The sequence below is a fragment of the Aulostomus chinensis genome, chromosome 14 (genome assembly GCF_037954235.1).
Source record: "Aulostomus chinensis isolate RoL2024-O1b breed Wild chromosome 14, RoL_Achi_v1.0, whole genome shotgun sequence".
Lineage (NCBI taxonomy): Eukaryota > Metazoa > Chordata > Actinopteri > Syngnathiformes > Aulostomidae > Aulostomus > Aulostomus chinensis.
The window spans coordinates 8915491-8928167 of NC_141333.1; the positions used below are offsets into that span (position 1 = coordinate 8915491).

Genomic DNA, 12677 nt, shown 5'->3' on the forward strand with positions numbered 1-12677 from the left:
TTTCTCTCTAATACTTATTGTCCAAAAGTAGATCGGACAGTAGATTGATTGCACTTTTATACCTGTGTGTTTGGTATGTCGGTGGAGCTGGGGGTGACGAGCTTAGCTTACCATAAAGACTACAAACAGTTATTTATAAATTTAGCTCCATCCCACCATAAATGTCTTCCAGGACAGAATGTATGGAAAAAAGTGCACAATTTATCTCGTTTCGCCGCCTATGTATGGCAATTCAGATTAGTTCAACACAGCTCTGGTAAAGCCCAACACTACCGGTGACAACAGATCTCTGGGAGGTCTTTGTACCGAGCTGCCACTCACCCAGTGTGCCTCCAAATATGGGGAACTGTTCCTTTACACATGAAATATTGATAATAAAGACAAAAATAGCAAATAGAATCTATCTATAAGGCACCTTGACTGCACTCAAACTACTTAGTAATGTTGCCTCATCTTAGTAGCTTGCCATAGAAACCCAGTGACAAATCCTCACCAGATTAGAGAATAAATTCTACCACATAATGGAGAAACTCACCAGTGTACATGACTCCATTGAGCTCCACTGACATGGTAATGCTGCTTGTGCCGTTGGTGGTGAGGTTCAGTGCCGAGTCCTGCCTGCCCTCTGTAAGAGAGACAGGGAGTGTTAAAAAAAACACATTCACACACATAAACGTTAAAACTATGGTTGTATGGCTAATTTAGAACCGATCTGCCAAACATCAAAACAGGCCATTCAGGTTACCATAGAAACTCTTGATGCGGACATGCAGAACTGTCTCAATGAACATTTTATTTCATTCGCCGGAAGAATCAATTCTGAGAAACAGCTCAGCTCGAATGTTCTATTAGACAAACAATCACCGAGACAAAAAAACACTTGAAAGAACTAAAAATGTTCTACCAGAAGGAAGGAATCCCCCAACAGACAACATATGCATGTGAGGTTTGTATGCAGGCATGCTCCTGCAAGAGGCTAAACAGGTCAGCGTATGGGCCCCTGTGCATTACTTCTTCGTTATCAGGTGCTGTGTGGTTTGTGGTAAAATTACAAGACAGTGTAGCAATATAGCCCGTCAGGAAAATACATCAAATTCAGCTCAAAGACAGTCTGAGGTGTAATGCACACAGCAGTTCTAATTTTTTTTTAAGCTGTTGATGATGAATACATAGCAGAATTATTTAAGTTTAACAGGATTAGTTACATTCTTCTCTTGTGTAATCCAGCGTATAAGAAAATGCTGGTAGGTCAACTGCCATCACTGATTGTCTTACATTGCTCCATTTTGATTGATGACTTGTATTCTAGCAGCTTTTCCGCCAGTCCACATATGTGTGCAATTTATAGGCATCATAATTTATCCCTGCTACATATTTCATTTTTAAATAACACGTATTGAGGTTTACTGAATCAAAGTACCCTGATTCTATGCGATGTAAATACAGCAACTGGAATAACATATAAATCCTACTTTTAGTCTAGATCCTTTCATCAAGACTAAACAATTTGGTTTCCCTAGAAAAGGAGGATATTGAACGAATTAATTAAATCGTTCAGAACTTGAATTGAAAATCACATCAAATCAGCCTTCTTCTATCTTACAAACTTTATTAAGATTACATCCTGCGCAAAAGACCAACCACAGGTTCAGATTTTGATCACCCTTAGATCATGTATCAAACCCAGAGAAAGTTTTAACTCTTTGATCTGATGTGAAACTGTAAAAATCATGGCTGACCTGCTCTGCTTGTATCAACACCTGAGTGTCCAGTACCTTGGTGGTTGATGCGGATGTTCATGGGTATCTGGGCGGTTGTGGCCAGCAGGTTGTGTTGCAGTGCTCTCTGCAGCAGTCGATGGTGTTCCTCAGCTGGTAGTGCCATCTTCTTTTCTGGCGGCTCCCCGGCCTCCAGTTTGTCCCTCAGCTGCTCCAGAGCTGCCACCTGAGCTGCCATCGCTGCCTGGACTGCTGCTGCCTGCACAGCAGCCACTGAGTGACCCGCCAATGCCACTGCTGGCATGCGAGCCATACCAACCCCTGACAGTGGATGGCCTCCCTCCTCTTCTGATCAGACGACACAGAAAAACAGAGAGGATCAACTTGAGTAAACAAAAACGTGAATGAAACACAAAACTCCCAGATTCAAGTTTCTTACAATTAAGAAGATTACAGGGAGTCTAATGCGTTGATTGCTTACTCAGTTTACAGGATTAGACTTTTTTAACCAAGTCAAGAGCAGGTCAGATACATTAATTCATAAACTGATTATGAAAGTTAAACCAACCAAAATTAAAGAATTCCATCTTTCACATTTCAATCATCAGATTATTCCCAGTGATGTAAAACTGAATCTGACCTTTCTTGATTTTCTGGATGGGGGTCAGCGAGGCTCCATTGGTGCCCACTGTCAGGCCCATATTGGGTGTGGGGAGCTTTGGTGAAGAGAGCATAGTGGGAGTCCCATTGGGGGAGTAAGTGAAGAGGGAGCTGCCGAAGCTCTGTCGTCTGCCCTCCCGCCGATTACTGTCAATGGCTGCCTGGAGTTCATTGGGGTTGCTCAAACCCCTCTTATCACATTCATATGGGTACAGGTACTTCATGTATCTACAAGGACACCACAGTTTCATGTCAGGTTTGCAGCCTCTTCATGTAGTTGCACATATTTTAGATAACTCAGGCAAGAAACTAATATAAACCCCCAGTTTAAAACACCACAGCCATTTTATGCAACAACAAAAAGAGAAAACAACGCAGTAACAAAGAAATTAGAAATACATAGAAAATTCACAAAAGGACAGAAATGAACAAAAAGGACTTTTTACATGAGATTTACAACTGTCTGTGGTAAGAGACAATCAAACAAGTAGAGGGAAGCCATTTCACAACTTCGGCCTGGCCCAGGATTTAGATGTGTTTAGTCAACAGCTGACCATTTAGATAGATTTCTTAAGTTGAAAAACATGCAAAGCCTTACAAAAACAAAACCATCTAGTTGGATTGAACCATTAATCAATTTCAAAGATAAATGAACCAATGTTGAAATCAAAGAAAGACATACTGAATCTTTTCCGCAAGGTGCTTGAAAATACAAGTCTCGTTCCTTTTGTAAGAAGTGTGGTAGATAATTATTAAAAGTGCTAGTGTGCAGCACTCAAGCTACATGAGGTTACTCAAAACACTTGCAGCTATACAATCTAATGACACTACATGAAAGTGTCACTGACAAGCCCATGTAACTTTTTTCCAAAGAGTAAATCTAAGAAACCAAATATGGAAAGCAGTCAGCTGTGTGTGTGTGTGTGTGTGTGTGTGTGCGTGTGTGTGTGCATGTGTGTGTGTGTGTGTGTGTGTGTGTGTGTGCGTGTGTGAACTGACTGTGTGCGGAGGGTGAAGGCTGCACTGGTGATTGAGGTAGGCAGGTTGAGTCCCTTGGTGATCTCCCTCCACAGCTTCTTGTTGATGACCTCTACCAGGCCGCCCTTCTCTGTGACCAGCCTGTAGAGCATGTACAGATCCAGGACCTGCTTGGCCATGATGGGAATACGATTCACTGGGGTTCCTAGTACAAGAGACAAACACATCAAGAGGAAAAAACACTGTAAGGGAGGAAACCTTTTTTTTTATGTCAACAGCATGTTGCTTCCTGTACATACACAGCAAAGGACAAACAAGCATACAAGCTGACCATAAATCAGTCAATACAATTGGAAAAAATAGGAGAAAAGCAATATATACAACAGCTGCAATCTTTGGTAAACACATGAGTGGTGCAACAAGGCCAGTGAAGGCTAAACTACAATGTCCCCTGTATTTTTGTCTTAATTCATTTTTAATTTGCTAATGAAAAAAATCGAATATTCGCAGCGAATGTGTGACTGGACATATTCGGAAAGTGTCCTTTCAAGATGCAAAACTTGCCAATAAGCCACTTTCACCATATTATCAGACAAATCTTTACTCAACTCACTGCTTGTTAGACTTGTGCTCTACGAGGACCCTTACCTCCAGGTTGCAAAGAGGCTGGCAGATCCCAAAATATAAACGATGATTCAATATTTTTTATCCAAATACAGGAAAACTAGGTATTTTTTTTTCCAAAATAACATACCTGTAATGATATGGTTAACATTCTTTTGCTGCCCAAAAAGTTTTTTTTTTTCTTGAATTCATCCCAGATATCCTGAGTTGGAATGACTATACACATTTAGCGAATCAATACCTTTAATTTCCTATCTATTTCTGAAAAATATCATTCATATAAAAGTTGAGCAATATCTCTGTGGCTACTTGAATTACAAAAGAGACTGGCTCAAATACAATATTTGAACTGATAAATGTATGAAAATACATGTATTTTATCATTGATTTGCATATTAAGGGATGGTATGTTATGACTGTGACCTGCAGAGGGCGCACTCAGTTACTCAGAGCAGCCTCAGCAGACCCGCCCATCATTGATGGCTCTGATACTGTAAACATCTAGTACTTTTTTTTTTTTTCCAGTTATGAATGCGTCGGTTGTCAGGTGGTTGATCTGATTATGTCAATCAACTCTTCAATGTAACAAGCCTGTTTTGAATTAATATTTGCCTCCAAAAGTACAATATTGCATAATTCAGAATGGCTTAGGAGTAGGGGGGATGTTAGCCTCGGTTTACAGATGGTATGATGTTGTGTACAGCACCAGTGTGAGAGGTTATAGTATTGGAGGGGTGGGCAGGGGTGGGCAGGGCTGTGTGGACGAATAGGAGGATGGGAAGGTAAACCGATCCATTCCCAGGCATTGATATGATGTTGAAGCCTGGGAACAAGGATGGACTGTGTCACCATCAAGCAATCATCTCTGAAATGAATAAAGACCCCACCCATGTGAGTGAAAGACGAGCACACGGCTCTGTGTCGTATGTCAAAGAGCTAACGACCTAACTATTAAGAGCAAGGAGATATGATATGACAAGATAGGAAGCTGGATGGATTACAGTGTCCCCCCATCTTAATAAACCAACACCGATTAGCAACATTAGTGGAGAAAATACACAAAAACACAAACCTCTTCTTGATAATTCAAGACAATAAAATATATATAAACAAAGTTTCAATTAAAAGAATTCAAAACACACTTACATACCTCTTTTTTGCATGAAGCTGAAGAGGTCATCCAGAAACTCTTTTCTCTTTGGATCTCCATCCAGTTCATACAGCTGTAGGAAGGAGGAGGAGGAAGAAGAGGGATGAAGATAAGTTTTATCTCACAGTAATTACCAGGTTTGAGATCTGACATTGAACTACCAAGACGTGCTATCACAGAAAAATCTCTATTTATGATTAACTGAATAACTGTGACAGAAAATTGTCACAGTTACTATGGCAACCAATATCAGCATCTTGACAAAACTAGTAAAATAAATCAAGCTTAAAAGATCAGTCATGAGTGACCAATCAGTTGCCTCTGGATCATGAGTAGGGATGACACACAGAGAGACAGAGACATAAGGAGATGTGGACGATGTGGACCAGCCAGGCTTGATTAGAACCTGATGCGGGTCCATCTGCTGGTGGGGCCCCGGCTCCAGAAAGTTCAGCGAAAGTTTGCAGTAAAAGTGGGGCGCCCACTCGGGGGGAGTACAGAGAGGCTATTGAGCTGATGGTTGTTTTTCCCATCTAGTTTGCCAGTGTAACAGTGAAATATCATGTCGACGGCACACATGGTGCTCAGGTTGTTCTCTCATCAGTGAGTGGAGCCGACTATGTTGCACGCTCACGTCTAGAGTAAATATCGCAGGAAGGCATTAACCTCAGCACATAAATGACACAACTCACCATTAGGCACTACAGCTGAAATGATTATTGATTTGCTGACTGACGGGAAATTAATCTCATCAATGATTCTGGTGATAAATTAATCATTTTTCCAAGTAAATAGGCTCACTGGTTTCTGGTTGCTTCTCAAATATGAGGGTTTGCTACTGTTTGTGTGATGTGAGGATACATTTAGTGTCTTTAAAACAAGCAAACAAAACAGGCAACTTGAAGAGGTTGTCTAAAGCTGCAGGAAATTGTCAAATTTGATTTTTTTAGACACATTCACAAAAATTAAAAGGGTTATCTGCTTGTAGTCTTAGCTAACAGATATACATTTTAAAAAAAACAATGCCACATGTTATGTTACATTACAATAGGAACTTTATCAAATTGTTTATTTCAAAACGATTTGGTAACAGAGCTCAAACTCCCTGAAAAAAAACAAACCACAACTTAAACCTTTCCCTTTTTACAAAAGGCCAGAAACTAGTTTGACTCCCATTGATATGAAACACACACTCCTGTGACATTTTTGTGACATTATTAGGCATTTTATTTCTATTTTAACTGCTGTATGCTATTCATGAACAAAACTGTGCGCACTATCGTGTATTTTCTTCTTCGTACGTTTACATTTACGAGTGTGAGGTGACTGAGCACCACAGAAAGGGCTAAAAAGCAAAATGTGCTCTTATTATTATGAATATCTTAGTGATTCTAAAGTCTCCAGGGAAAAGGTGTGGTGAAACTCAAAGAGCTCCTGGGTCTAAAGGAAGAAACTGTGGTCTGATGATATTTAACTACTATTTGCATGTTGGGATCGATTCTAACGTTCCTGATAACTGTGATGCAACTGCCTGTTAAGGTGAGATCGTCTTCTCCCCTCCTACAGCTTGAGCAGGGTTTGGAAAAACTCACTCTGTTAACTATGAGATTCCTGTGTGTACTTCAAGCCCCCACAAAGAGAAAATGAAAAAGGAAAAGCTTGCGTAGCTCAAGTTGTGTATGATGGTGACAGTAGTGGCCTCTAACCACGAACAGACTGCCCCTCATTGTGGCATTCGGCCCTCATTAGAGACTCCAAGCTGCCATAAGATCTTATTATCTCGTGGGGGGGGGGGGGGGGGGGGGTTGTTAGATTGTAGAGGGTTAAAGTTGATGGGGTGGTGGGGGATTCCTGCTAATGTATATGCCTGCTGGAGACAAGGGGGAGTTTTAATTACAGGATGCATGCATTTCGTGAAGTGCCGCGCCATAAATCTTGGAAATTACCCCCCTTGCTCCCATCCCCCAACTTTGCTTTATTTGCTCTCCATCCCTCCTTCTCTGCGTCCTAATCACACAAACAAATATTTCCCCAGTGGCGTGGTGGGTGTGTGTTGTCACATGGAAACAAGGGGGTTTAGATTGGAGTCCCTCCAGCACTGAATGCAAGTATTCAAGGGAAATGACACACAAACATTTTGAGTGACCGAACTGACGGTTGCTCAGAGTCAGTGTCGCTACACAGTTTTCTAGCTATGTTACGATGTGCATTGCGGTGGCAGTGTTGAAAAGGAGCTGGCTGGCTATAGCTAAGTGTGTGACCTGTACTCGAGCTCACAACATCCCTTTTACTAAAACATATCCAGTTTCAAGTCTCATTCCGAGCTCAGCATTAACACGCACATGGACACGGTATTCTGCTTTGGGACAAGAATATGAATTCTCGCAGCTGCTCCTTTCTGTTCCCGCCTGCTGTCACGTTTGGGAATACAATCACCTTTTTAGTATCACATTTTTTCATCTGAAAGTTTGTTTAAAGAATATAGAAGTAAATGATCACATGAGCTGTAAAACTGTATTGTGGCCCCCCCCCCAAAATAAATAAAAAATTAAAGTCTGAGATCATGTTTACATGATTGTAACCATAAAAATAATATCTGAAAATACTTTCTCATTGTTAGATTGATCTAAATACCTTAACTGGAATAAATCAGCATACATAAAATGCTAAAAAATATAAAACTAAATCCTTAAAATGAGTTAAGTCTGATTCACAAATGATCCAGACATCAGCTGCATCAGGATATATAGGTTTGTCATATTTCTACACGCGTACATTTGGCCAAACTCAATTGTGTTGCTAGAATGACAGTTGTGACATGACAGGGGAAGTTAAATACTGCGAGTGAGGTGATGCGGCAACAGACTGCGGAGGCTAAGTTATGCTCTCTCGCAGCGAAAAAACAGGCATGAACTGCATGTTTCTACAAGCAGCGTAAGGTAACTACGGTATTTCAATATATTCACTGTATGACTCTATTACAGCAAAAAGTAGGAAAATGAAGCAACAGAGTGGGAAATATTATTACATAAGTGATGAATGTCAGAGAAATGTTTGACTAATGGTTTGTCCACATCATCACTCTTCATTCATTCACTTAAAAACAATGACAACCTACGGCTAAGACAGAAACTGATAATGGAACAGTTGCATTATGGAGACAAATAACTAGAAACTACAAGTTAAAGAGAGGTGGACGCCTCACTTCTGACTGCAGAGGTGATGTCATCACAGTGGGACACCTGGTTGACCACAGGCAACCATTCAAGATCCGATCCAACCGGTCAGACCACTACCACCCACTACCCCTCATCATCTTTTCTCTGCTGTCTTGATCTTTTTTGTGTCTTCCTTTATGTGTTTGTCAGCCTCTTGTCTATTTTTCTTACAATCTTCTATCTTTTTCTCCCTCTTCCTCTCTTTGTCCTTAGACCTCTATCAGTTTCTATCCCTTTCTGTTTCTCTCAATGTATATAATAACCCTTATGCACATTAAAGCTCCCACCCCCGCACACATACCTTATCAGACACAGTTAGGTGTGGTTGGAGTAGGCTTATACAACTTTCCACGTCTATAACATGTGTGTTGGGGCTGTGGCCCCTCCTAGATTAAAGCTCTTCTTTTCAGATACACAGCAAGAAACAAGATAATCAGCTAGAAACTAGGCGAACTGGTATTACCGAAAAACAGTCCCTGCCCCTTCTTTTCACAAAAAACACTCCAAACATTAAAACTGATGAGAACTTTAAAATCCAGCTAATTTAATGGGAAACAGTTTTTTGACATTTTATGAATATTTTCAGCATCAAAGTCAACATTTTGTGATGGTGACAAGGGAAAACTAATCAAATACTTGACTTTAGACCTCACCGCTATGGAATAACAAGTATGTAGTGTTTCCCTTCCAAGCTGTGTATGTAGGTTAGCTACTGCCCATCTGCAGATAAATTCTAATCAGGCCACAGACACAGAAGACATGGTTTTATACTAAAAGTAACCAGTAAGCAAAGAGCAGCCTGTTGCTACAGCTTTGCAGTCATGAAAGTGCTGCTGGTAGGTGATACTGTATAAGGGAGGTGTGCGTGTGCATGCATGTGTGTATGAGTGTGTGTGTGTGTGTGTGTGGGTGGGGGGGGGGGGGCACTTCAATGTTAATGCAAATGGAGGTTAGCAAGCCAGAGGCACACAAGTGTCACATGGCACATAATAAAGGCTTTGCAACTGAAAACCAACACTAAGAGGAGACCGGGGTATCGTCTACACGCTCCCTTACACCCGCCAATCACTTAGAGGTGAAGTTAACATGCACACAAACACGTATACATACACAAGTCAAAGTTCAATGAAACTTTTAAGAATTCTCTTTCAGGAGCTCAGAGGCAGATGGCTTCTTATTAATTTACTTGTTTTAATGTGTAATCTTTCTGTGGGACTTGGCTCCTATATAGGAAACATCTGTGGTGCAGTGAAGTGTGGAACTATAGTGTATTTGAGTTTAAAAAAAAGAGGTTTTCTCCAAACTAAAGTTGATAGCTACATATTTTTAGAGAATTGAAGCAATAACATAACCTCCATGTCTCAATTTAGGGAAGTTAGAGGTGATGATGCTTACCATTCAGTTTATATATGAATGTAGGATGTCATGCGTCGAGTATACTGATATAGAGTGGATGCACCGTTTGTTATTTATCTACAGACTATGTAGAAATGACTGGAGAGCTTTGGATGTGTTATTTATTGACAAACTTTCATTCCATGGAGTGCTTTTAATACAGAGAACAAGGTTTAACAGAGCTGCAGTATTCGTAGTAGTAGTGTGTAGTAGTTGTAGCACAAGAGAAACAAAAGACTTTTAAATTTGATGCTGATGGACCAGTTTCACTATGCCATATATTAAATAGCCCGAACACATTTTCTTCCATTATCCTGCCTGACCCGAAACTGAAAAATACTGTTTTTACATGAAGCTGCTGACATTTAAGCCTAAATATATCCATGTATCTCTGCTAATATAGAGGATCAGGGGAGACTTATAGAATGTTACCCAACAAAATGTAAACACAGGCATACGCATCAAAATGGGGGAAGGTAAGTCATAGCCAGCAGGAGCGAAGGGGTCTGTGTTGATACAGCCCATGAACACATGATCAGCCATATTCAAACACTGCATTGTTTCAGACCAAAGCCTCTTTATGAGTGTCTTTAATGTGCAGGAACCGTACAAAGTAGTGTGTCCATAGCGTAATGCAGTGCTCGGCCTTTGCTCATGAGATAACATGTCAGTGACTTTTACAACAGTTTGATCATGACCGAATGGGAACAAGAGAACAAGGAACCCTTGCATTGTGACTGTTTACATAAATCCATTTCCACTGCAGTGCCTCTTTATTCCTATCTGAAATATTCCGAATGAAAGCCGTCACAGAGTAGGTAATGAAATCAAGCTTTCTAAAAGGTGTTTCATCAGCCTTAGGGTCACAGAAGTTTAGCTTCGGTGGAAACAGATTCTTGTGTGTATAGAAGGAATTTCACTGAATTGGTTTACATGCAAGGCCTATATTAAATTTTACTGTGGTGAAGGCATTACTCTGCCTATCAAGGTTATTATGTGATTCGAGGAAGAAGTGAGATGGCAGGTCCACAGAACCTCATTTTTATTTTTATCTTAGGCGAATAACACTGTCTATAGATAAATATGTATACGTGTGTGTGTGTGTGTGTGTATATATATATATATATATATATATATATATGGATATAAACCTGCACATCATCGTATCTAATTCTGCGGCATTGAACAGTCTTAAAACACTCAAGAGGATGTATCCTATGCAGACGATTATCAATTTGTATTTTAATTTGAAAGAAGCCTTTACTCCTTTAATACAGGTGATAAATTAAATATTAAAATTTATCTCCCAACTGATTTTGAATGTCTCTTGATGTATGATGGGTTGTGTTCTATTGTTTTCAGTAACGATGCACATCACTTCCAGACGATGTGCCGACATTAGGAATATGAAAGCAAAACATTTCAGCCCGTCGAAATGTGTATCATTGCTTGACATTTAACTATGTATCATAGCTACTGGTATGTGTTGTTTTGGCATCCAAAGCTCAGAATCTGACAGTAGGGGCTTCTTTATGAAGCAGACAGACAAAGACATTGCAGCAAAAAAAAAAAAAGAACATGACAGACATATGAGGAAGATCTGTGTCTGTAAATGCAATAAAAGAGAATGGGCTGCTATGCAATATAAGAGTAAGGGAGCCAGCTGACACATTCTTGTCTGATGAAAAGCAGCACATGTGCACCAATTTTCTTAAGAGCAGATCAATGAAACAGACACATGGCAACCACTGAAAAGGTTAAGACACAAAGCTTTATTGCTAAACAACTCCTGGAACCTACTGAGCACAACAGACTAATCTAATAATGTCATTGAACAACCAACCCCCCCCCCCCCAAAAAAACATTGTGCTACAAATTTATTGTCAATATGCCCACTGACTGGGAAAGAGCCCTTTCTCGCGACTGTGTCACCCTGATAGTAATTGCTTCCCTATGCATCTTAAATTCAGCTGGAGAATGTGAGCAGAGTCAACAGTAATGTGACAGAAACTGCACCAACATGTCTCCATAACCTGACAGCCATAGTGAATCCATCTTTGTCTTCTCTCCACGAGTCCTGTGCACCCCCCACCACCACCACCACCTCAGGCACACAATTAACAGCAACAATAGATCTGTCTGATTGCAGATGCATTGAACAGTGTTTTATTGACAGGCAGGATCAAACGCATCATAATCCGGGCTGACCAGCTGACCCCTTAACTCAAACAGCATTGACTGAGGACGAGGAAGAGAGCTGAAGAACTGACGACACAAAACAGCTCTGTGACTGACTGAGCTGAAGCAGCTTTATCTGTCACAGTCACACTTAACGAAGAAAAAAAAGGAAAAGAAGATGAGGAGCAGTATTTGAATATGTTAACTGTGGTGTGACACTAGTTCTTCGCAAGTCCCTGGCAAACAGCCATCTTCGCTTCAGGGTGCCGCACACGGCCTTGATTAACTACTTCAGTAAATGTCAAAGCTTTTACAAATTTTTTGCTAATGATGTTAAAATTTATTTATTAACTGGTCTGTTATGTTTCTCTCTCTGGTTTCTACCTGAGCCAGACAGTAGAATATTTTTATCAATAGCCAGTCTGTTATTTCCCTAAATGACTTTGCTTGAGCATGAATATAATTCTGGATATTCAATAATGCCAGCAAAACTCTACTGCCCATGAGGACAGGACTGGTGTAAGGTGTGACAGGGTGAAACTTAGGTGTCAGTAGCAGGGCTTTGCCAAGGGTTTTAATGCTCAGCTTCAGTTGGCTATAACTGATATACAGTATCCTCTGCTGACAGGGCAGGAAGGTGAAAAACAGTTGATGAAGGCAGGACATGAAACCAGTATGAGCACTATTCAGCGCTTACATGCACTCCATTCCAGCTCGCTACCATCAGATACCTCGCCTTGTGCCATAGATTTGGAT

The 12677-nt window shown here is 40.5% G+C and overlaps 1 protein-coding gene across 3 annotated transcripts in view; it reads right to left on the minus strand.

Annotated features, from left to right (window-relative positions):
- The window catches only part of arid3a (AT-rich interactive domain 3A), a 44214-nt gene that overhangs the window by 6221 nt on the left and 25316 nt on the right, over positions 1-12677 (minus strand). For 2 of the 3 annotated variants that reach the window (XM_086223747.1, XM_086223748.1), the window contains exons 4-8: positions 5131-5203; positions 3378-3561; positions 2359-2606; positions 1776-2066; positions 536-625 (exon numbers count right to left, since the gene is read on the minus strand). In XM_086223747.1, the coding sequence (XP_086079873.1) occupies positions 536-625; positions 1776-2066; positions 2359-2606; positions 3378-3561; positions 5131-5203 (886 nt within the window). The remainder of the gene's footprint in view (positions 1-535; positions 626-1775; positions 2067-2358; positions 2607-3377; positions 3562-5130; positions 5204-12677) is intronic. The other variant, XM_086223749.1, reaches the window with a different exon arrangement.